At 39.7% G+C, this 22,594-nt stretch overlaps 7 protein-coding genes and 1 long non-coding RNA gene across 14 annotated transcripts; 5 read left to right on the forward strand and 3 right to left on the reverse strand.

Annotated features, from left to right (window-relative positions):
• LOC18030782 (putative 57 kDa heat shock protein) lies at positions 1-1,635 on the forward strand. The gene is made up of 5 exons (XM_006414272.2): positions 1-193; positions 323-667; positions 788-817; positions 920-970; positions 1,092-1,635. The coding sequence occupies exons 1-5, from the start codon at positions 157-159 to the stop codon at positions 1,415-1,417; spliced, it is 789 nt and encodes a 262-aa protein (XP_006414335.1). The 5' UTR covers positions 1-156; the 3' UTR covers positions 1,418-1,635.
• Positions 1,636-7,346: 5,711 nt separating this feature from the next.
• LOC18030783 (leukocyte receptor cluster member 1 homolog) lies at positions 7,347-8,560 on the reverse strand. The gene has a single exon (XM_006414273.2). It carries the CDS (start codon positions 8,400-8,402, stop codon positions 7,641-7,643), a length of 762 nt encoding a protein of 253 aa, XP_006414336.1. The 5' UTR covers positions 8,403-8,560; the 3' UTR covers positions 7,347-7,640.
• Positions 8,561-9,493: 933 nt separating this feature from the next.
• Positions 9,494-9,993, reverse strand: LOC112082281. The gene has a single exon (XM_024149900.1). The coding sequence runs from the start codon at positions 9,951-9,953 to the stop codon at positions 9,783-9,785; it is 171 nt and encodes a 56-aa protein (XP_024005668.1). The 5' UTR covers positions 9,954-9,993; the 3' UTR covers positions 9,494-9,782.
• Positions 9,994-10,344: 351 nt separating this feature from the next.
• LOC18030784 (autophagy-related protein 8f) lies at positions 10,345-12,278 on the forward strand. Its single transcript, XM_006414274.2, has 6 exons — positions 10,345-10,562; positions 10,831-10,878; positions 10,969-11,024; positions 11,607-11,659; positions 11,750-11,868; positions 11,973-12,278. The coding sequence occupies exons 2-6, from the start codon at positions 10,842-10,844 to the stop codon at positions 12,071-12,073; spliced, it is 366 nt and encodes a 121-aa protein (XP_006414337.1). The 5' UTR covers positions 10,345-10,562; positions 10,831-10,841; the 3' UTR covers positions 12,074-12,278.
• Positions 12,279-13,230: 952 nt separating this feature from the next.
• LOC18030785 (root meristem growth factor 6) lies at positions 13,231-13,726 on the forward strand. Its single transcript, XM_006414275.2, has one exon. It carries the CDS (start codon positions 13,340-13,342, stop codon positions 13,601-13,603), a length of 264 nt encoding a protein of 87 aa, XP_006414338.1. The 5' UTR covers positions 13,231-13,339; the 3' UTR covers positions 13,604-13,726.
• Positions 13,727-13,877: 151 nt separating this feature from the next.
• Positions 13,878-16,353, reverse strand: LOC18030786. Its single transcript, XM_006414276.2, has 5 exons — positions 15,999-16,353; positions 15,696-15,773; positions 15,519-15,603; positions 15,329-15,417; positions 13,878-14,209 (listed from the first exon to the last, which is right to left on the reverse strand). The coding sequence occupies exons 1-5, from the start codon at positions 16,290-16,292 to the stop codon at positions 14,072-14,074; spliced, it is 684 nt and encodes a 227-aa protein (XP_006414339.1). The 5' UTR covers positions 16,293-16,353; the 3' UTR covers positions 13,878-14,071.
• Positions 16,354-17,036: 683 nt separating this feature from the next.
• Positions 17,037-17,613, forward strand: LOC18030787 (cysteine proteinase inhibitor 4). The gene has a single exon (XM_006414277.2). The coding sequence runs from the start codon at positions 17,119-17,121 to the stop codon at positions 17,452-17,454; it is 336 nt and encodes a 111-aa protein (XP_006414340.1). The 5' UTR covers positions 17,037-17,118; the 3' UTR covers positions 17,455-17,613.
• A 1,341-nt stretch (positions 17,614-18,954) lies between these two features.
• Positions 18,955-21,734, forward strand: LOC112082198. Of its 7 annotated transcripts, none has more exons than XR_002896837.1 (7): positions 18,955-19,437; positions 19,608-19,631; positions 20,337-20,403; positions 20,674-20,952; positions 21,051-21,133; positions 21,205-21,367; positions 21,484-21,734. It is a non-coding gene; the product is annotated as an uncharacterized LOC112082198 (long non-coding RNA). The 7 variants fall into 7 exon arrangements; XR_002896839.1 differs by having other exon boundaries at positions 18,956-19,437; positions 21,247-21,367; XR_002896841.1 differs by adding an exon at positions 19,759-19,875 and having other exon boundaries at positions 20,674-21,367.
• Positions 21,735-22,594: the final 860 nt, after the last annotated feature.

The following is a 22,594-nucleotide window of genomic DNA, read 5'->3' on the forward strand; positions in this document are numbered from 1 at the left end:
GTTGCCTTCTCTTCCCTCTGCTCATAAAGAACCAAAAACCCCTAAACGCTAACCAAAACCTAGAGAACGAACTTGAAAGAGTGAGAGAAGAAACCCTAAAGAGTGCTAAAAAAACCTGAAATCTTACAGAAAACTTCTCTCCGTCGACGTTGAAACATGGTCGTCCCTCTCAGCGCTGTCCCTCCATCTCGCAGTAAGTTATTCTCAAATCTCAATCCCATTTTCTCTTTTAACTTCACTTTTCAACTTTCTTTCTCTCAAATGGGTCACTGATTGTTCTTCCTCTTTTTGATGTTTTTGTTTTGGTGTTTGATGGGAGCAGATGGGTTTTATGCGATTAACAACCAGTTTCTAGCAAATGGACCAAAAGGGTTTCAGGAGTTCAAGATGCTCGAGAACCAGGACATGTACATTAGGATAGACCTTCCCGGCGTTCCTGAAGACGGCGTGAGGGTTACTGTTGATCCGACAAAGAAAGCTGTGTCTGTCCTCGCCGACGCACCAAAGGAGCACAAATACGACTCCTCTCCTCGTAACTACGGCCTCTGTACAGGTCTCACCTGCAAATGCTGCGAGATCTCCGGCGTCCACGCCCACATGTCCGACGGTGTTGTCAGGCTTCTCCTCTCCAAGACCCTCAGCAAAACACCAAGCCCTTCGTGCATCTGTAATCATCAATTAAACCCAAAACCCTTTTCTTTTTCTTCTTCTTCGGTTATTTTAGTTAAAACGTTCAACTTTTCTGATAGTAATTAACATAAAAATTTCAACTTTGTTTTCTCTTTAGCGTTTCTTGGTGGCCCAGATTCCAAAAAAGGTATTCAATCTTGATTTCATCTTTTCCACAAGCATAAAGTTGTGAATAGCCTTATTTTACTTATAAAAAAAAGTGTTCTTTCTCTCTGTTTATTGGTCAAAGATCGCTGTTGCACGGGTACTCACCAATTTCCTCACGGCACGGATCCCCATGGTATATTCACATATTTCTGCAAGCTTTATTTTTGTTCTAGACACGTTTATATGGTAGTAAGTTTGATTGTGTGTAGAAAGGATGACTAGTTTTGTTGTTATGATGTTATATGGAAGAGCAGACCCGGCGTTAACGGGTCGGGTATTGCAGCCACACCCATGCGTGAACCTAGGATCGCAGATGGCTTATGAGTCGAAGCAGCTTCAAAACGGCAGCCTATACGTGCGTGTTGACATGCCTGGCGTTCCCAAGGAGAGGTTCACTGTCTCCGTCAAGGGTGGGATAGTGATGGTGACTGGTGACGCTCCTGCCGTTAGCCACGACTCTGGTGGTCGGTTCTACTCTGGTGACGTGGCCATGCTCTCCACTCCGATCGACATTCCCAACCGTCGGATCAAAATGGTCGCCAAGAACGGTGTGCTCCGTTTGATCATCCCTCCGGTTTGATTTGATGATGTTATGTCATGAAAGTGTAAGAAACAGAGTATGTGAATTGGGCTTACAAAGAGACGAAGGCCCAAGACAGAAAGAAGATATTATCAGCCCACGAAAGAAAGAAGCTACAGTGGCACGTGATACTTGTACGAAAAGCAGAAGAAACAATTGCAGAGAAGAAGTAGATGGAGCTAAAAGACAAAGTCGGAGCATGTCGAACTTGAGCTCCACTCCAGTTGTGAGCGTGTGAATGTACTAGTGTCACATGGATATAGAAAGATCTAGAACTAGGGCTTCTTGTGTCTTATGTATATAAAGACATCTAAAACGATTGTAAGAAGTTAAGTAGAAAACAAAAGGAAGATACACAAAGTTCTTGTCTTTACAAAGTTGTCTCCTTTTTCTTGTCAAATCCTTTCTACTTCGTGTTTGTGTTAAGGAAAGTGTCATGTCTGAAGTTACTAACATGGTATCAGAGCCAAGAGGAGAGGGTGTGTCCGATCTCTTTCCGTTTCCAACAAACATCAAAGTTGGAAGCTTCGTGTCTGTCAAACTCGGTGATGACAACTACCTGGCCTGGAAGACACAGGTCGAGGCGTTACTGAGAAGTCAAAAGCTGCTCTGTTTTGTTGACGGTGGTCAGAAGCAGCCTACGGAGAAGATCCGTGTCAAGTTTCAGAATGAAGTCAGTGAGGTGAGTAATCCTGACTTTGAAGCGTGGTTACAAACAGATCAACTTGTTATGTCTTGGTTGTTTGGAACACTGTCTGAGGGAGCTCTTGGTTACACTTATGGTTGTCGTTCTGCTCGTGATGTGTGGCTCTCTTTGGCTGAAAACTTTAATCAATGTTCTGTTTCTCGAGAATACGATCTCTTGGCAAGTCTTCAGGTTCTCACCAAAGGAAATATGGAGATGCGAGACTATCTGCATGAGTTCAAGCTCATCTGCGACCAACTGAGCTCCATTGGGAAGCCGGTCTCAGAGAATATGAAGATCTTTCAGCTGCTCCACAGTTTGGGCAAGCCGTACGAGGCTTTTGCTACCTCAATCCAGACCTCGATGCATAAGCCACCTGTTCCAACCTACACTCAAGTTGTCTCTCAACTGATGGCTTCTAACAGTCGCATCAAGGCCTATACTCCTGCTCCTGTGGATGCTCACATGGCCTTTCAAGCCCAAGCTCAATCCTTTGTGCCTCAAACTCAAAACTTTGGCAACAATGGACGTGGAAACTACAATAACCGTGGTCGTGGACGTGGTGGATACAATACTCGTGGTCGTGGCTTCACTCAGCAAGTCTCCAACTGGTCTGGTGGCAATGGAAACTCACAGCAGACTCAACAACAGACTGGAAACCGCCCTGTGTGTCAGATCTGTGGGAGAACTGGTCACATAGCTCTTAAGTGCTGGAATCGTTTTGATCACTCCTACCAGAGCACTGATGTCCCTCAAGCCTTGGCAGCAATGCAGATTTCAGGCTCTTCTGGTCAAGAATGGTTCCCTGACTCGGGTGCCTCATCACACATCACCAACTCTGCAGCAAATCTTGAGACAGCTCAGCCTTATCATGGTGCAGAAACGGTGATGGTGGCTGATGGTAACTACTTACCAATCACTCATGTGGGTTCTACTTCCCTCCCAACACCCTCAGGTAAGTTACCTCTGCAAAATGTCTTGGTCTGTCCCACTATACAGAAACCGTTGCTGTCTGTCTCTAGGTTGTGTGATGATGCTGCATGTGGGGTTTACTTTGACTCTGATTATGTGTGTGTTGTAGACAAATCTACTCAGAAGGTGTTGACACAGGGAAGAAGGCATGACAGTCTCTACCGATTGGAGAATCCTGGAGCATTGGCGTTCTTTTCTTCAAGGCAACAGTTCACCAATGATGATGTCTGGCACCAACGTCTAGGACACCCCAATGCTCAAGTTCTCCATCACCTCAAGAATAATAACTCCATCCGGAGCAGTCGTTGTGGGTCTATCTCTGTGTGTTCGTCGTGTCAGTTAGGAAAAAGCTCACGCTTACCTTTTTCTTCCTCAGAGTCTGTTGCCTTAGAACCTTTGGCCAGGATTCATTGTGATTTGTGGGGTCCTGCTCCTACTTTGTCAGTTCAAGGCTTTAAGTATTATGCTATCTTTGTGGATAATTACTCTCGCTATGGTTGGTTTTATCCTCTGCGGTTTAAATCCGATTTTTATGAAGTCTTTCTTGGTTTCCAAAAGTTGGTTGAGAAACAATTCAACAAGAAAATCAAAGTGTTTCAAAGTGATGGAGGAGGAGAGTTCACTAGCAATCAACTCAAACAACATTTTATAGACCAAGGAATTCAACACTTCATGTCATGTCCACATACACCACAACAGAACGGTTTAGCTGAAAGAAGACATCGTCATTTGACTGAACTAGGTCTTACCATGATCTTTCACAGTCACATACCATTTCGGTATTGGGTTGAGGCATTTTATACGGCAAACTACTTAATCAATCTGTTACCTTCCTCTGCTTTGCGTTTTCAGTCCCCTTTTGAGCTTCTCTTTCAGCAAAAACCACACTATACAGCCCTACGAGTCTTTGGATGTGCGTGTTATCCCTACCTCCGACCATATACTACATCTAAGTTCTCTCCCAAGTCTCTCCAATGCGTTTTTCTTGGGTATAGTGCTCAGTACAAGAGCTATCGCTGTCTACACCCTGCAACTAACCGTGTGTTTACTTGCAGACATGTCATTTTTGATGAGATGTGCTTCCCTTTCAAATTACCATCCCCGTCTCTTCATCAGCCATCTTCTCCGGACCTTTCCTCTCAATGGTATCAACATCTCTCGTCTGATCCGGACACTGTATCTCAAGTACATCCCTCACGATCCACTCCAGCTGCTGAGACACCTGTTGGTCAAGAGATAACTACTTCATTGGGAGATGAGCGTTCTGAGCGTACGGCAAGCATTGATCTTGATCCTATTGGCGACAGCACTCATCTTCTCAATGAAAGGACAGTTATCACTTCCTCCTCACTGTTACCAGTCTCTCTACCTGAGCCATCCTCTCATCCTATGATTACAAGAGCACAACGAGGGATTACTAAACCAAATCAACGATATGTTCTCCTGACTGATACCACGATCCCCAAGATACCTAAAAACATTGCAGAAGCACTAAAACATCCGGGTTGGAAAGCGGCTGCAGATGAAGAGATGAAGAATATCTATGGAAGTCACACGTTTGATCTTGTTGCAGCAACTGACACTATGAATGTTCTGGGGTGCAGATGGATATTTACGGTTAAACTGAAAGCAGATGGTTCTGTTGATCGCCTGAAGGCTCGTTTAGTTGCTAAAGGCTTCTTACAAGAGGAAGGTGTGGACTTTACTGAGACTTTTAGTCCTGTGGTTAAAACCTCTACCATACGTATAGTCTTAGCTGTTGCTACTGCAAAGGACTGGCCACTTCAACAATTCGATGTTAAAAACGCCTTTTTACATGGAGACTTGCAGGAAGACGTGTTCATGACACAGCCTCCAGGCTATGAAGATCTCACTTATCTGAATCATGTCTGCAAACTCAAAAAATCTCTCTATGGTCTTCGTCAAGCACCAAGAGCTTGGTTTGACAAGTTTGCTAATTTTTTGCTGGAATTCGGGTTCTTCTGCAGCCCGGCTGATCCCTCACTCTTTATTTATCATCATGAGAAAACAACTATGGTTCTTCTTCTCTATGTTGATGATATGATTCTCACTGGTAGTTGTCCAGACTTACTTACTCGATTCATTGGTCTGCTTCATTCTGAATTCTCAATGAAGGATATGGGTCAGCTGAGTTACTTTTTGGGAATTCAAGCTTCCTTTCATGACTCGGGTCTGTTTCTACATCAGTCTAAGTATACAGAGGAAATACTCTTCACTGCAGGAATGGCCGACTGCAATCCGATGCCAACCCCTTTACCTCTGCAGCTTGATCACATTCCCAATGGTGATCAGCTCTTTGAGAATCCCACTTATTTTTGTAGCATTGCTGGTAAACTTCAGTACCTGACTCTTACAAGGCCAGACATCCAGTTCTCTGTTAATTTCGTCTGTCAACGGATGCATGCTCCAACAGTGGCTGACTTTATCCTGATGAAACGAATCCTACGTTACTTGAGAGGAACAAGTTCACTCGGTATTAATCTTCCCAAGGATGCTGACTTGTCTCTTACTGCCTTCTGTGACAGCGATTGGGCAGGTTGTAAGGACACACGACGGTCAACTACAGGCTTCTGCACCTTACTTGGTTCCCATCTTGTGTCTTGGAGTGCCAAAAAGCAACCGACTGTTTCTCGTTCTTCTACCGAGGCTGAGTATCGAGCTTTAGCATCTACAGCTGCTGAGCTCACTTGGATATCGGCTGTATTACGTGATCTTGGTATCCCTCAGCCTCGCCCTGCTCAACTACTGTGTGATAATTTATCTGCAGTTCATCTCACTGCAAATCCGAAGTTTCATGCCAGAACAAAACATGTGGAAGTTGATTATCACTTTATCCGTGAAAAGGTGGCTCTTGGTCTCATTGAAACATCACACATTCGAGCTCATAGTCAGCTTGCGGACATATTCACGAAATCACTAGCCAAGGAACCATTTCTACGGATTCGTGACAAACTCGGAGTCTGTCTTCCACCACACTCGAGTTTGAGGGGGGATGAAAGTGTAAGAAACAGAGTATGTGAATTGGGCTTACAAAGAGACGAAGGCCCAAGACAGAAAGAAGATATTATCAGCCCACGAAAGAAAGAAGCTACAGTGGCATGTGATACTTGTACGAAAAGCAGAAGAAACAATTGCAGAGAAGAAGTAGATGGAGCTAAAAGACAAAGTCGGAGCATGTCGAACTTGAGCTCCACTCCAGTTGTGAGCGTGTGAATGTACTAGTGTCACACGGATATAGAAAGATCTAGAACTAGGGTTTCTTGTGTCTTATGTATATAAAAACATCTAAAACGATTGTAAGAAGTTAAGTAGAAAACAAAAGGAAAATACACAAAGTTCTTGTCTTTACAAAGTTGTCTCCTTTTTCTTGTCAAATCCTTTCTACTTCGTGTTTGTGTTAAGGAAAGTGTCATGTCTGAAGTTACTAACATGTCATGTTTTATGTTTCTTGATTTTGTCTTGTGGACCTAGCTCTTTCTTTGAGGATTATGTCGTTATTTTGGGGAATGTTTGTGTCGTTTCATGTTTTATCAACTTTGGATATGTTCCAAAAAGACAATTTGAGTCTAAAATTTGGGAACTTTTCTCCCTTGCTGTTTATATATGAGTCTTTCTAAATTCTTTTTTTTAAATCATTTTCCAATGTCTGTATTGAATTGCAACGCAATTATACAATTATAAGTGCCACATAATTGTTTAAGCAGGAGCATTATATAAAGAACGCCACCAACATATTTCACTTCGCATCCTTTCCATTTTATATCTGTTGAAAACATGTATCTCTAAGTGAGAAAAGGGATTTTGAATTGTGAAACAACTTTTGAATCTCTGTAACAAGTCTTCTTAATTTCAAAAACTAATTCGAGCATTCCAAATGTATGTACTCTTCTTCTGATTACCATAAGTTTCTTGTCTCTATCCAAGTTGGAGCCAATGGAATTTCATTTCTCGAACTTAAAACGTTGAGACAAAGTTACTTAATATTAACCAAATATGCTCAACGACCCAATAATCAAACTGACGAACTAATTAACCATACCTCCCTAAGCATCAAATAGCTCTAAAAGTTACAGACTCACGTGAATCGCAGAGCATGTTTCAACAACACTAGATTTCATTCCTCAAGAAAACCATTGAATGATTGAACAATATCTAGTTATATCACAGCCCTTGGAAGCAATATAGTTCAGCAAAGAACACCAGTTGGAGCATAAACCAATAGATTATATCAAAAAAACGAGAGACTAAACAAATCAAGAACACTTAATTTTATTACTCAAGAAGAATCATATACAATAACAGATTTTCCTAGGCTGTGTGCAAGCAATTCAAGAGAAAACATCATTTGAGGCATTACTCATGTTCTATATTCATCGTCAAAACGAGAGACTGATCAAATCAAGAACTCTCAATTTTCACTCCTCAAGAAATCGTACATTGATAAGCAATAAACATATCTGTTAAGAGACCTTGCGTGCAATATAGATTCCATAGCTCAAAACCTGTGTTGCTATAACCGGAAAACAAATCGTAGAAGCTGGTCACTCACCTCCTCCGTGAAAAACCACCGTTTGTCTGGCTCTGTTTCATGAAAAGGGCTCTCTCTCTTTCCTTCTCAATCCTCTCCCTCTTCAACCGCTCTTCTCTCAATTCCTTCAAGCTCTTCTTCCCATTCCCACTCTTCTTCTTGGCTTCACCTCCTCTGTACCCACCATCATCATCATCATCCTCACCACGAACACCATCTTCATCCTTACGCTTGTTCTCAAGGTACCAAGGACGCTTCACTCCTTTACCAGCAACACCATACCCCAATCTATACTTCTCCTCATCAGGATCCCCTGCTCTCGCTGCTGCATCCTTCGCAGAAGCCCTCGCCGTCGCAGCCGCTTCTTTCCTCATCTTCTTCCTCCTGTGATCTTCCTCCTCCGCAGGCTTATCGTTCTTCGGCAACTCAATCGGATCAAATATCTTAATTCCTTCAAATAGGTTGATATGACCCGTCTTTGGCTCCTCCGGTTCAACGCTCTTCACAGCGGTGGAAGTAGCGGCGGCGGAAGCCACCACCGCCACCTCATATTTGCCCTTCTCTGCCTCCGGAGAAGCTCGTTTGAGAGGCGCCAAGCCACGGACGTTACGAAGCACCTCGAGACGAGACTCGGCGTCTCGTTTCCTGGCTTCCTCGCGCTTAATCTGCTCTTCCTTGGCGGCAGCTTCCTCGTCTTTTCGGACTTTTTCTCTGTTGTCGAAGTTGTAAACGTTCCACCGCTTCTGCGGAAGAATATTCAAACCACCGTGGCCTCCCATGGCTGATTCAAATCAACAAGCTCTAACTGCGAAATCTGTACGGATTGTCAAAAATTCGAGAATTCCGAAAAACCCTTGATCTCGGAAAATATAGGATTGAAGAAAAGAGGAAGATACTCGCAAAATTTAATTAGGGTTTTGTTTGATCTGATCTTCCAATCGACGAAATTGAGCGAAGGAAAGAGATGGAAGAATCTTCAAAAGCGAATCGGCAATTGAATTTTACTTGTTGCGCCCTTGAGTTTTAGAAAAAGTTGGGGACATCCCCAATTGTTTGATCTTTAACATTTAGGCCCATTGATCCCATCACATCCCTTGACTTTTAGACCTTGAAGAATGGAGTTTTGTCAAAGGTCATACCTTCTTACCTAATCAGAGGTTTCACTGTTGACCGGTTCCGCTAAAGTCTAAACTAATGCTTAACCACAACAAAATGGAATTCTGAGGTCCACAAAGCATATAATATGAGAGATAGATTATTACACTGATCTGAAATGATGAGCTAAAGTCGGAACAGGAGATACGTTTGTATAATGTGCATCGATACGCTTATTACACTGATCTGAAATGATGCGCCCTGTATCGGTCAATTTGCATTGTTACATCTTTCAACTGCTTCTTCCTCAACGTCGTTGTTTAGCCAGTGATCAAGTGAAATGTAAAAAAAAAGATGAAAATGCAATATCAAAACTTCAGCACAGATGTGGAAACTGAATACTTCTCCAGAAGCTAAGAAATAAAAAGACTTCCATGGATCCAAAAAGGGAATCAATCATGGCTGAAAAAAAGGTTAAAAATTTCCAACTACTTTCCTCTCGAAACTCATACACTATGCCTTGGGCCAAACTCACCTTCACATTCAGAATACAAACAACTTCAAGACAGTGACATATAAGAACCTGAAAACACTTGCTCCTTCGACTAATTGAGAACTGCAACATAAACTGTGGATTATTATACTCTTCATTTGATCTATCTAGGGGATTTTTAGAGACGTAGTTACCATTGTCTTATGATCAAGATACACAAACAGATGCTTGGATACAGAAGGGCATGGTGAAATTGGAATCATAACATTGAACCATGAAAACTCGACGAGGAAAAATTCACAAGCGTACATAGACAGATTCAGCGCTGAACAGAATGATAAGGAAGTCAATTAATTCCATGATCCGCAGGATTATCACAGTAAAAAAAAAATAACATAAAAAAACCAAAAATTTCCAAGTTTTCTCGCTGTATATAAAGGTCGGATCAGTGACCACGATCCATATTGTTCAATCTCCAAATCAAACCAATAATAATCCCTAAATTAGCTATCATAACAATAAAATCGAGATCAATACGGGTTAATTTTAGAAAGAAAATAGGAAAACTCGATCAAATAACATCGTCCTTCTTGGGTTTGCGATAATTCTCCTCGATGTGCTTGGCGATGACGACACCAGTGTTTGTGAGCTTCCTAATATCAGGAACGTTGTAATTCTGCGCAACGTATACGCCATAAGCCGTTCCCATCATGAACAAGAAGCAGCTCTTCAGTATGCCCATCCTCTCTCTCTCTCTCTCCACCTTCTTCTTCTTCCTCTCCCGCGAGCTTCAGGTCAACTGACTATTCAATTTGGGCCTCTATATCTAGCTTTAAATGGGCCTTAAATACAGTTACATATTCAATTGTAAGGCCCATAGATACGCTCAATTCCATTGGTTACCCTTCCCTACTCTTCACCTAACCCGCAGTTGCTAGGGGTAAATATGGCATATCATATGCAGAAACGTGATCCCGGCATATGCGGTTCTTCTTTATCCTTTTTCGGAGGTAATATTAGAGTGCATTGCTTCTTTGTACACCGTCAGTAAAACGGACGGTTGCGATGTTTGATTACTAGTCTAAACTAGTACGTACCGTCCGATTCGCTTGGATGTTTATATGTATTCCACGTCAGCTGAGGAATTTAGATAAGACCATGCTCCATCTGTATGCAATCTTTCGCCTTATCCGTGAATTTTTAATTGCTTCGCAGAATTTTTTGCAGGTTGCTTCTTTGCTTTTTCTTTTCATAATCTTTTGTTAATTGTGTGTTGTTATCTTCAACGATATTGTCGAGCTCTCTGGAGAAGTGTTTGATCGCAGAAAAGCTTCGTCTTTGTCTTCAACAGGTTTGATCATGGACTTTTACGCCCCTTTTTGGTCTTATTGCGATCTCGTACTGAGTTTAGATTACTCAAGGTTAGGTTTTGTAAAGTTGATCAATCGATCTAGGTTCTCGGGGTTTATGGTATTAGTCTGCCGAATTCTGTGATAGAAAGATGAAACCTGCCGTTTAGTAGTATCTTGGTTTGATGCGTATCTGGGAATTTGATTTGAGTTGTGAATTTATTTTGATGGTTATCTGATTGGCGTCAACGGTTTCTTATGTATATGTAGGCGTGGAAGGGATGGCAAAAAGCACGTTCAAGCAAGAGCATGATCTAGGTTTGGATCCGGACTTTGTTCTTGATTTGGTGTTTGATTCCTCAAAAATCGTTTCTTTGATCTAATTACCCTGTTTTATTGAATCTTCAGAGAAGAGAAGGGCAGAAGCTGCTCGGATTAGAGAGAAATATCCAGATAGAATTCCGGTGAGAGCTCAGTGTCTCTCTTATACGCTGGTCCATTACACATTTTCAAAGTCCTCTGTGATTTGCTTATTGTTTCTTTTTTCATGTTCGGACCAATCCATTTTGTTTCACTGAGTTTATGCAGTTTAAGTTGTTGTTGTGTTTCATTGCCCAGCGAGGCAGCAATATGGTAGTTTGCCCCTTTTGTGGCTCTTTCTTTTTGATTATGAACTTATCGTCTCTTTGCCTATGGTTCTATGCACTTAGCACCTGGCTTTAAATGTACACCCAACTAACAGCTAGTGATCAAGTTATTAGTGTCTGATTAGCTTCACGCTTGTTATATATGTTTGGCACTGTATCAACTACTGCACGGTGTTGTTTAAATTGTAGTGTCAAGTGTGTGTTTGTTTGTTCTATGTTTATGGAATGTGATTTTCTGAAAATCGTTTTTTATTTAACTGCTGATTGTTGCACTTACGAGTCACGACTTAATGGGTTGATTTCTATAATTCATGTGGATAAGTGCTTTATATAGCTTATATCTTAAAAATGACACTGGAGAAAAGATTGTCACACATTTCTATTTTGTGTGGGATCCAGGTGATTGTTGAGAAAGCTGAGAAGAGTGATATACCAACCATCGACAAGAAAAAGTAAAGCATGTTATTGTAATCAATATCCATCTCATTCGGACCTGGCTTGTGATTGACAACTAAGCTTTTTTCCGGGTTTCAAATTTGCAGATACCTAGTCCCGGCTGATCTGACAGTGGGGCAATTCGTGTATGTGATTCGCAAAAGAATCAAACTGAGTGCAGAAAAGGCGATCTTTATATTTGTGGACAATGTTCTTCCTCCAACAGGTACACCAATTTATATTCTGTATAGTCAAGAGTTTCATCACTAAGTAACTGTGATCAACGAAGAAGAAGCATGGAAATAAAAGGTTGATCTGATAATTTTGCAGGTGCGCTTATGTCTGCTGTGTACGAAGAGAAGAAGGATGATGATGGATTCCTCTATGTCACTTACAGCGGAGAAAACACGTTTGGAATTGGATCTCCATAGATCTCCTACTGGATATTTCATTTCACCCTTTTCTATTTCGCCGAATATTTCATCTTCTTATTTATTATCTAAGCAATCAAGCCTATGTACGTACTTCTCTAATAACTTTCGGTTGGGCTTTAATATGTACAGCAAACATAAAATAATGTATATAACATGCTTTGGTGATTATCATTTTTCAAATAATCTTTAATCATCACAACTTGATTGTGTTTGTTTGTTGTCTTTCACTCTATAAGCCGACATAACATGATGTCGTGAAGGCACATGGGCCATGGTAGTTACAATGGCAAGCATAAGCCCCCCCAACTAAATAGAAACAGCAGCACCAGGGTTTGTGCCACGTGGCAGACACGGTCGGTACCGGTTGAGAATGGCCGGTGATGTGAGAAAGGTCCCACATTGTCGTTGACGGAGAGAGAGAGGGTGGAGACGGTCGGACCATGCTGCCTTGTTCTAATTATACACTTTCAATATTGACTTTGTTTCTTCATTATGATTCTTCAAAAAGGTTTAGCTCAAAGATGTTATTGAACGATCCTCAAAAGATTCTCATTCAAGTTCTCCAACCGATCATGTGGAACATGAGAGACGCGGTTGTGTTTTTAGGAGAAGATGTAGTTATTTTGACCATTGAAGTTGAATGTAAAGATTCAGAGTTTTGTCCAAGTACAACTCTTAGTAATAGTAAGTACCTGTTGTCTGAATAGATGTGGATGTTAACAGTAGTATGTCTAATAGTGTCCTGATAAGAAGGTGATCGTCATCGAGTAGGACTTAGGAGAGTGATGTTCAAATTGCAGTGTTATATGTTACAAGGGGAAGAATAAGTTAAGCAAATGGAAGAAGGAAAATGAGAGATGCATGAGATGACCTCACGAAGACCTTTCAAGTAGACAAAAGGTTTGGTTGATCAAGACACCCACTATACATACGATAGATACGTATCCAAATACAGAGATGAATGGGAAATATATTTGAAAAAATAGACAAGAGAGAAGGTAAAAGAAGAAGAGAGGAACAAGAGCATGTTATGATAATGAAGGACCCCCCTCTCCTCCTCCCCACCTGCATTCAATGCTTGTCTTACTCTCTTTATTTATCTTTCTTCTTTGCCTACAAATACTCCTTTATCTCTTCTCTTCTCTTACACACTTAAAACACATTTCAAACTATATTTGTCCTGCTCTCAAGTCTCAACTCCCTACATATATATAGCCACAGTTTAACTTTTAAAGTATCTGAAGAAGAAGACGAAGAGAGGTCATGTCTTGCTCTGTTAAGAGTGGATTTGCGATGGTGTTCTGTTTCATTCTTCTGATTTTGTCATACAATGTTGGATGCACCAGTGCTCGCCGCCTAGGGCATCATCATAAGCATCATCACAAGGCTGCTTCTTTGCTGCAAAACGTAGTCAATGGTGACGGGAGGAGGAGGGTGCTGGGTGGAGTCGAGACAGGTGAAGAAGTAGTGGTCATGGACTATCCTCAGCCTCATCGTAAGCCTCCCATCCACAACGAGAAGGCTTGATTGCTCAGATCCTTACCTCTTATCTATATATATATCATACTGTTATATGCAATATGCATTCACCATGTCGGTGGTTGTAATGACTCTTCTTGTGCTACTGCTACATATATAAAAGATATTCGTGACCAACTACTTTGCTTTCTCTCTATTCCTCTCTCTATAGAACAAACAAGCTGCACCTTCTTCCTTCTATTTACTGTATTAATCTATTTCATATAGTTGTGCTATATTTTAGAACACTTGACCGCCATTTTAGCTCAGAGCAGCGTGAGTATAACGTAACAGACATCGTCATTAATTACAAAGAATACACATGTCTGTGAGAAGTACAAACCCTCATTGCAGCTCAAAATAATTAAGCTAAGTGTAACATTTGATAAAATACCAACGGTATACATTCGGTTCCGGATCAAATAACAGTGCGTCAAAAAAAAAAAAAATAGTGTGTTTTATAAAAAAATCCAGTTTTCAGCTGCAAGGAACAATGAATGGTTTGACAAAATCAAGGAATTCAGATGTCCTGACGCCTAGCTTCAGATCGATCTCGCCACCGCCCAACCAGAAGAAGTTCGGTCTAAGTTTGGTTATGGCCTCATCCAATATCACCTGACATTTCCCAAAACCCATCCAACATCAGCCATTTTCAAATCAAAAGTAATCTGAATATGCCTCTTGAAACTCTAAACATGAAAACAAAACTGGCTTTGGTAGATCACTGTGCACAAATTGAAATGGGATCCAAGATTTTAGTTATGAGAACACAAGTAACTGTAACTCAATGGATTTTTATCCGTATCTCCCACTAAAACGAACTTCCAACTCTATGAATACTTCCAAATAACAAGTCACTGTGCACAAATTAAATTGGGATCCAGGGTTTTTTATTACAAGAACACAAGCAACGGAACTAGTTACCCAAAAGGGAAACCCCGTTAATACTGAGGTCTAAAAGATGATTTTGAAAGACTGATGTGTCCCAATAGCACAAATAGTGTGTTGTCTGAAGTGGGCCACTTCCTCATAAGGAAAGGAAGATAACATGATCTACACATCAATGCAGTAGGGTACGAGCCTCAGATTATGTATACATACTCACCAAAAACAACGCCAATTTAAGTCTCTCTATCTGACACCCATTACTAACTCTGGCACTGGTAGTGCAAAGAAGGTATTGAACTGTAAAAAATGAGGTTCTATTTTTTTACTATCAATAGGGAAAATACTAAAGAACAATGAGTGGGACAAACAGCAGCTGGCTCACAAGAAGACTCTTAACTTTGGGTCCGTATCAAATGCAAGTTGTGATAGAAAATGTACTACACCTCCTGTACAGACATAGAGAAACAAGCATGACAAAAAAAACTAGCTGTGTAACCCATTGGGCATTGAAACCTACCGGGCCTCTGTGACAATTAGGATAGGAAAATATACTGTGATGTCTGCAAAACGCTTGGCAAGCGCATGTGTGTGAAAGGTAAAACTCTCTGTAACTATTTATGAATAGACAAAAAAACCAGTACAAAACTGTTTGTCTAGGAGACGAAAACACAAGTGGGTAGATGTTCGCTCATGATACTCCCCATGTCTTACACATGTCTAATATGTAATTAATAGTGTAGAGACTATTGTAGCAGCAAATGAGCAAGCACCAAGAAAAAGTCGGTCAGGCTTCACACCAAGATTTAATTCTATCATAGAAACAACGGGTGTGGAAACAAAACTTACCGGTATGTTTGTCTTCATACCTACACAAGTTACCGCATTGCGCTCAAAGCCAGTCAATTTATTTGACGTCTCCTCAGGAGCAAGTCTCACTACACAGGAATCAACACAGGACTCAGCAGATAGAAGCAACATATAAACTTCAAAAATCCTAACAGATAGCTCATGAACATAAAGAATAAGAAGCACTGACGATTAAATCTTTTCTTTGGGATCTTTCCCTCGTTTAGTGAATAAAGAAAGTTCTTCACTGCATCAGCACTGAATCTGGCAGAGTACTGCCATACAAAAAGATAGTAGTGGTCAGATTAATACGATTAAAAACGAGATAAAGGTGAAAATGCTATTACACAGGAACCATCAGGAGCACCTGAACCACAACGAGATAGTATTTTGAGTTGTTGCGATCACTGCAATCCAAAACATTTGATGAAGCTTGGGTATTAACCTGCACTAGTAATACATTTAGTGAAGAATCAAATGCAAAAAAGCAAGAAGTGTAAAATGAAACTTATTGATCTTTTCGTTGTTTACAATGTATATAGGCTAAACCATCTTGAACAGAAATTATACTGATCCTTGATTCAATGTGTTAATTTCACATGTCAAATACTATCCTTGATCGCAACATTGTTCACTTAATACGAAATTTTTACTCGAAATCCGAAAGTACCAGAACAATGCTCTTGCAGAGATGGTCGATAGAGGAGGCGCCGAGAACGACGCGGCGGGATTCGAGAGACCAGTCGTAGTAATCGGAAGCAACTCTCTTGAAGCAGAAATCGTTAACGCCGCCGGACCGGAGAATGGAGGAGAGGCGAGACACCGTTTCGCTTTCATCATCAGGTAGAGAAGGCGACGAAGACGATGAGGAGCTTTGTGGGAGGATAGAGCTCTCGAGAAGCGAGATTCTACGGAGGATTTCGATTTGGAGTCTCTCAAGCTCCGCCGCTGCAGCCTCCTCCATGCCTCCTCCCTCTTCTATCCCGATGTACTTTTCCGACGCCGCAAACAAGTCTCGTACGTAAACTCCGTGATCACCTGTGGTCGTGTCTACGGTAAATAAGAAAAAGCCAGGTAAATCTGAGCCGTTGATTTTATCTGGTGTCCCCTTGGGATTTTGGTTATATAAAAACTAAAAAGGAAAAAAAATAACGATTTAATTAACCCTTTTCAATTGAACCCGGTTAACCATGGTTTGCCGGTTCGACCGGTTTCTGGTTTTTAGCGGCTCAATCCGGTTTTTTAATCGGTTAATTAGGTTTTGGTACTAATCTAACCCGGTTATATTTCCGGTTCGCGGTTTAACTTGGTCGGACAGCCGGTCCGGTCCGGGTTTAAAAACATAGGCTTTAAACAAAAAGTATGCTCCAGAGTTTTTGACGCATGAATAAAACGACATCGTATTGTTAATCACTATTTTTGCCGCGCGAGTCCACGTTAGTTGTTGGGCCAAATCACCAAATATGGGCCCATTTAGTGCTCTGCCTATAAACTCCATTACTTAACTATGATGACTCTTTGACGAAACACGTGACGGGACAGGCTCCGTTGACTCTATAACGTGTTACGTATCTTACGCCACGTGGATACATCCAGTTGTAAAATCTGACGGTGTAAAACGACAATAGATTCATCACCGCGTGAGACGATTGGTCTATCCGTAAATCTCTGGAATTATCTGCCCACATTACAACGCAAAAGCAAATCTAAGAAATTATCCTCTATAAAAAAACCCGAAACCGACGATACCGTTAAGATCCGAAAAAGAAAAAAAGGATTAAGAAAACAAAATGATGAAATCGTTGATTTGTCTCTCTCTCATCATCCTCCCTCTCATCGCCGTCGTGGAAGGCAATCTCGGTGGATGGAAACCGATCAAGGATGTATCTGATCCGAACGTGGAAGCGATCGCCAAGTATGCGATTGAAGAGCATAACAAGCAATCGAAGGCGAATCTGGTGTTCGAGAAGGTCGTTCGTGGAAAAGAACAAGTGGTCTCCGGGAAAAAGTACGATCTGATCATCGCGGCGAAGAACGGCGGTGGTGCGACCAAGAATTACGAGGCCGTCGTTGTGGAAAGGCTTTGGGAACATTTCAGGAACCTTGAATCTTTCAAGGCTGTATAGATCTTTGGATTTTTGGTATAAAAAAATGGATCTCGATCGGATATACATTATCTAGGTTTTCGATGATTTGAGATTTTGACATTATGTTGTTGTACTTGTGTTGGTAACGTTTTTTTTTTTTGCAATTTGAAATAAATCAGGGATATGTTTTTTGAGATTCATAAAGAGCTTTTTGATTTATGTTTTTTGAGATTTATATACTCTTCACTCGATTTGCATTTGATGTGAACCGAACCATCGACGATGTGATGCAGTTGCGGTTGCAGACGCATACGTGCGTCGCTCAAAATTTTCACGTTCTAAACGCACGATTGTAACTTTTGCCTAAATTGCCTATGTGCTAGAGACCAATCTATGCTAAACACATTATCTCCTTATCCATTGAAAATTTCACAATAAGGTCACAAAATGTCACGATGCGAATCTCTTACTTAATTTTGGTTCCAAATTTACTTGCATTCTTTTGGGTTAACCCATCAATTAGTTGATTAAGAAGGAAGAATTGTTGTCAAGAGTCAAAAATGCATTTTTTTGGCAATCGAGTGGAGTCTCACATTGGCCTCCCGTGGAGAAACCGTGAAATCCTCATACTTTGGAAATCCACAAAAAAAAAATGTCATACGTAGTGCCTAAGCTTCCGCTGTGAAGGCTGATTTAGTTTCCGGGTTTATGGCTTGGAGCTTTCCTCCAGTTACAAATTCACATGCTATTATTATTGTGGTTTTGCCGAAAAGAAAATATTATAATCTTGTTCACGTTCTAAGATGCGTTGTTTATGCTATATCATATAAACAAAATAGATTTGAGGATCGTAGATATTGTAATCTTGTTCACCTATGCTATATAGGTGTTAATAGTCATTAGTCAAAACCAATTTTAAACATTTTGTTCTTGTTGGAAGCCCATTGGACCAATAGACCAAAGGACTAGATCAAGCTTTAAATTGAATGAGCTTTTATTTTTTCCCACTAACTGAGTTTTTTTCTTTTCTTGAATGTGATCTTAACGTTTTTGGGAAAAAAACAATTCCTCAAACATACTTCATTCATAAATTGGAAACTAAGAACATACATAGGTTCATTCTTAAAGTTGAAAAAAAAAAAATACAAATTGTAAAGCTGTTTAGTGTTGTATCGAGAAAACTTCAATAGCTAATTTAATTAACTTTTAGCTAATAAAATCACAAGAAAAAGGTTTATTGATAGCAGATTATAATAGCTCAGTTTTCGTAACTGCTATTAAAGATGGTATGTTGAAGTGGATTACTATTTGATAACATTTTAGAAATGCTAAACACAAAAATATGTATTGCGGGAAGTTAAAAATTACTTAGTGAGCCTTATTACATTTATCGAGCACCAACACTTAGCCGAAAAATCATTTTTGGTATCAAAATATTTTGGTTTTGCCCCCTTTTCTTCCAATTTAACCATTAACGCTAAACCTATTTTTTTTTCCAAAAACTCTTATACTTTTGTCGGTTTCTCTCTATATTCTTCTTTCTAGCCTTTCTCAAAATTTCCTAAGACTCTCTAGATCCAGAATCGGTACCATACTCTCGACGTCCTCCATCTACAATCATCTTCGTTAACTCCGCTTAAAGGTTGCGGCTTGCTGCACTGCTCCTCTGCCACAATTGTGGCCACCACCGCCTCTTCCTTGCTCCTCCCTTCCATATCTCTCAACAACCTCTGCTCCTTCTCTAAAAATGCCTCCCCATCTGCTTCTCCGACAAGAGCATCAGAAGATCTAGGGTTTCCCTGAGCGTCTCTGCTGGATCTAAGAATACCTTCAAAATTCTGGGTTTTCAAATTACTGATAATGAAGATTTTGGTCTCGTCGCGACTCTATCTCTCTCGCCGAATCCCTCTCTCTGCTCACTATCTCTCGTTGACTCACTTTCTAGCCGCCTCTGTTTCTCTCTCGCTGCTTCACACCACCGCTCTCTCTTGCCGCTACAAGACCACAAATCCTCGTACTCAGGTATTTTTAGACCTTGGGCTTCTAGGGAAAGGATTAGATGGATTTTGGTTAGTTCTGATTTTTTTTTTTGTTTTTTTTTTCCTTAGTTCTGAGCATCTATTTTCGTGGGTATGCTTCTGACTTTGAGCCAATATCACTTTGTCACTGAATCTTTCAACTCTTATCCGCAGGTGCAAAATATTTTGCAGCAAATGGTGGGTTTTCTTACAGATATATATATATATATATATATATATATATATATATATTTGTCTCATTAGGCCTGTGAATTGCACCTTCAAACAAGTAGACTCTGTTAATCTGGTCTTTTGTGTTTTTCAGCAAAACAGGTTCCATAAAATGTCGGACTCCATTATTGCAAAGAATATGCTTACATCAATTTATGGTTTTACTTGAATGTTGCTTCGATTATCATATTTGAAGTGTTTCCAACAAAGAGTAAGAACCATGATCTTTTTTTTCCGTCAAAAAATAACCATGATCTCTAATATTAGTTTCTTTCTGCCATTAAACTATATGAAATGACAATTCTCTAATGACATATTAGATGTAACGATGATCCCTGATAATTGTTTCTTTATGTTTAAATGTCTATGTTATAGATAGTATCACATGTGTCTATATTATGATCTTTAGTTAAGAGTTCCTCTTATACACATACTTCTTTGCTCTCGCTGATTTTCTTTTGTTTCCTAGATGGATTAACACAACCGTTCTGGGCTCTCCCCTGGAGATGGTCAGTTCTTTCATAACTTTTCTCTGTAGGAATTCAATTTGATGATGTTTAGAATGATCATCGATTTGTGGTCATTTTGGAATAATAGGAAGTCTGTTTCTTCTTTGGGTTTGTTATGATTTATGGCTTCTCATTCTTCCTGCCAAACTATTGTTATTTGCAGTTATGCCCAAACTCATGAGCACAAGAACATCTCAGTTCCGGAGTTTACATGTGTCTCATCTGCTAAGGTTTAAGTCAATTACCTTTCTCATTGGTTTATCACTTATGAATGCTAGTTTGATGACTAGTCCATGGTCAGCTTCTATTCTTCTAGCATGTATATTGTTCTCTTAATTCTTATAATCACTTATAAAACTTGTGAATTTTTGTTTGATCTTCACGAAATCAATGTTATTTTGCTTTGTATAGTTGTGCAAGCTTTGATATGATTCTCTATCATAGTTTGCTATCATCTCTAGAAGCTCCTAGAGGTTTTATGGTTTTTTTTGGTGTTTTAGGTTTCTCCTCTGGGCAAAGGAGCTTTGTATATAAGGCCTCTGCTAATAGGGAGTTTTCTGATTTTTTACTTGTATAAATGAAGTAAGTTTTGATTTTTTCAAAGAGTTGCATTTTGTTTGTTTGTTTTCAGAAGCGTGGATGCTTATTACTTGGTTTCCATAAGCTCTCTCGGTCTGCGCTCTCTCGGTCTGCTTATGTGTTCAATTCGATTCTGATTTTGCTTGTGTATTGGATTGGATGATCTGGTGAAGATGCTTTTGAGACTGCAAAGAGCTGACGTTTCTTCTTCTCCCTAATCTCATTAGCTTTTGGTTTTAGTTCTTATTCCTTCTCTCTGTTCTTGAGAGTTTTTTAAATTTCTCAATTTTTTTTTCAGAAAAGAAGAATTTTGCAATACTTAGACCACATTAAGCAAAACGAGAGACTTGAATCAGTTTCAGTTACATCTCATCATTACAGGTTTGATTTCTTGGTCCTTTACATGAATAATACTGTGTTTAACACTCTTAGGTCGATTATTATTTGCACAGTTCATCAAAAGCAGGTTTTGGTTACAATAAACTTTTCTCTAGAACAATTGGAACGTGTTTTGGATACAAGATCAAACCTGGTGGAGTTTTATATTGGACAAAAAACAGAAGAGGGCAACAACTGCTGCAAAAACCGGTTGCAAGATGATCACATCTTCTTGAGGTAATTTGTTCAGTTGGATTTGGTGCATTTCTGAAATTATGCCTTTGCTTGATGACTTTGGAGAATTACGTAATCACAGATTCCCAATACATCAATATGGTTTTGGTTTGTTGCAGTTACTATGTGTGTTTGTTGCTTGGAACAATGCAACTTATGGCATTGATTCTCTCCCAGGCTAGGCAAGCTCTTCTCACGCAAAGAATTGCTTCAGCACTTCAAGCAGCCATGACCACGTCTTGTAAGACATTTGGTATGATGTTTAAGACTTAATGTTTTGTAAGACTTGTTTTTAGTATGATGTTTGTCCTTGTGATGTTTTGTGTAAGACATGTTTGGATGTTTAATAAAAATAAGAGTGTTTTTAATGCAAACGCTGGTTTCATTTCATATAGTTTTGGAAAACATGTTTCTCTCGGTTTGAAAATAATTTTGCAAAACTACAGGTCGTAACCAAAAAAAAAAAAACTAGAACACATTAAACAATAGCCCGGAAAAAATGTTATAAAACAATATACTATAGTCCAGAAAAAGAGGTACAACACGTTATACCGTAGCCAAAAAAAGGAGCTACAAGAGATTAGTCTATAGCAACAAAACCGTGCGACAAAAATCCATATTATAGTATGCAAATAGTGCTACTAGACTATATAGAATAGCGTCTAAAATGAGTTACTATATCGTAAATAACAATACAATTTCAACGCTATAATAGAAGTATATATTACAGCACAATCCGAAAACGCTATCGTATAGGGGTCACCCTATTATAGTTTCGAATATTACAGCGTTTATGAAAATGCTATCAAATCGATATAATAGGGCTAATCGTGAGCTAACAATATATATTTTTTTTGTAGTGTCATTAACCAAATAAAACTATATCTATTCTTGTCGGTTGAAAACTTGAAATGTTCAGTTTATTGATAAACAAACACAAATGAGTAATTTACACATCTAAAGTTTACTTTGTCCTTTTTCTAAAGAAGAGTGCTTTATTTGGAATAAAATCGACGGAGTTTATTTGAAGTGAAAGGGTCATGATACATGGAAAAAGAATAGTGCTTGGACCCCTTCATTATTGCAATATTTAATTTGCATACACTTTATTCAGTCAATCTTGCATTGCTCTCACATCTCCACTTATTTCTTCTTCTTTTTTCTACATTTTTTAAGTTTTTTTTAATATATATCTCTAAATCCACTTAGTCACTTACGTATTTAATTTCA

Source organism: Eutrema salsugineum, unplaced genomic scaffold (assembly GCF_000478725.1).
Source record: "Eutrema salsugineum unplaced genomic scaffold, Eutsalg1_0 scaffold_1, whole genome shotgun sequence".
NCBI classification, from domain to species: domain Eukaryota; kingdom Viridiplantae; phylum Streptophyta; class Magnoliopsida; order Brassicales; family Brassicaceae; genus Eutrema; species Eutrema salsugineum.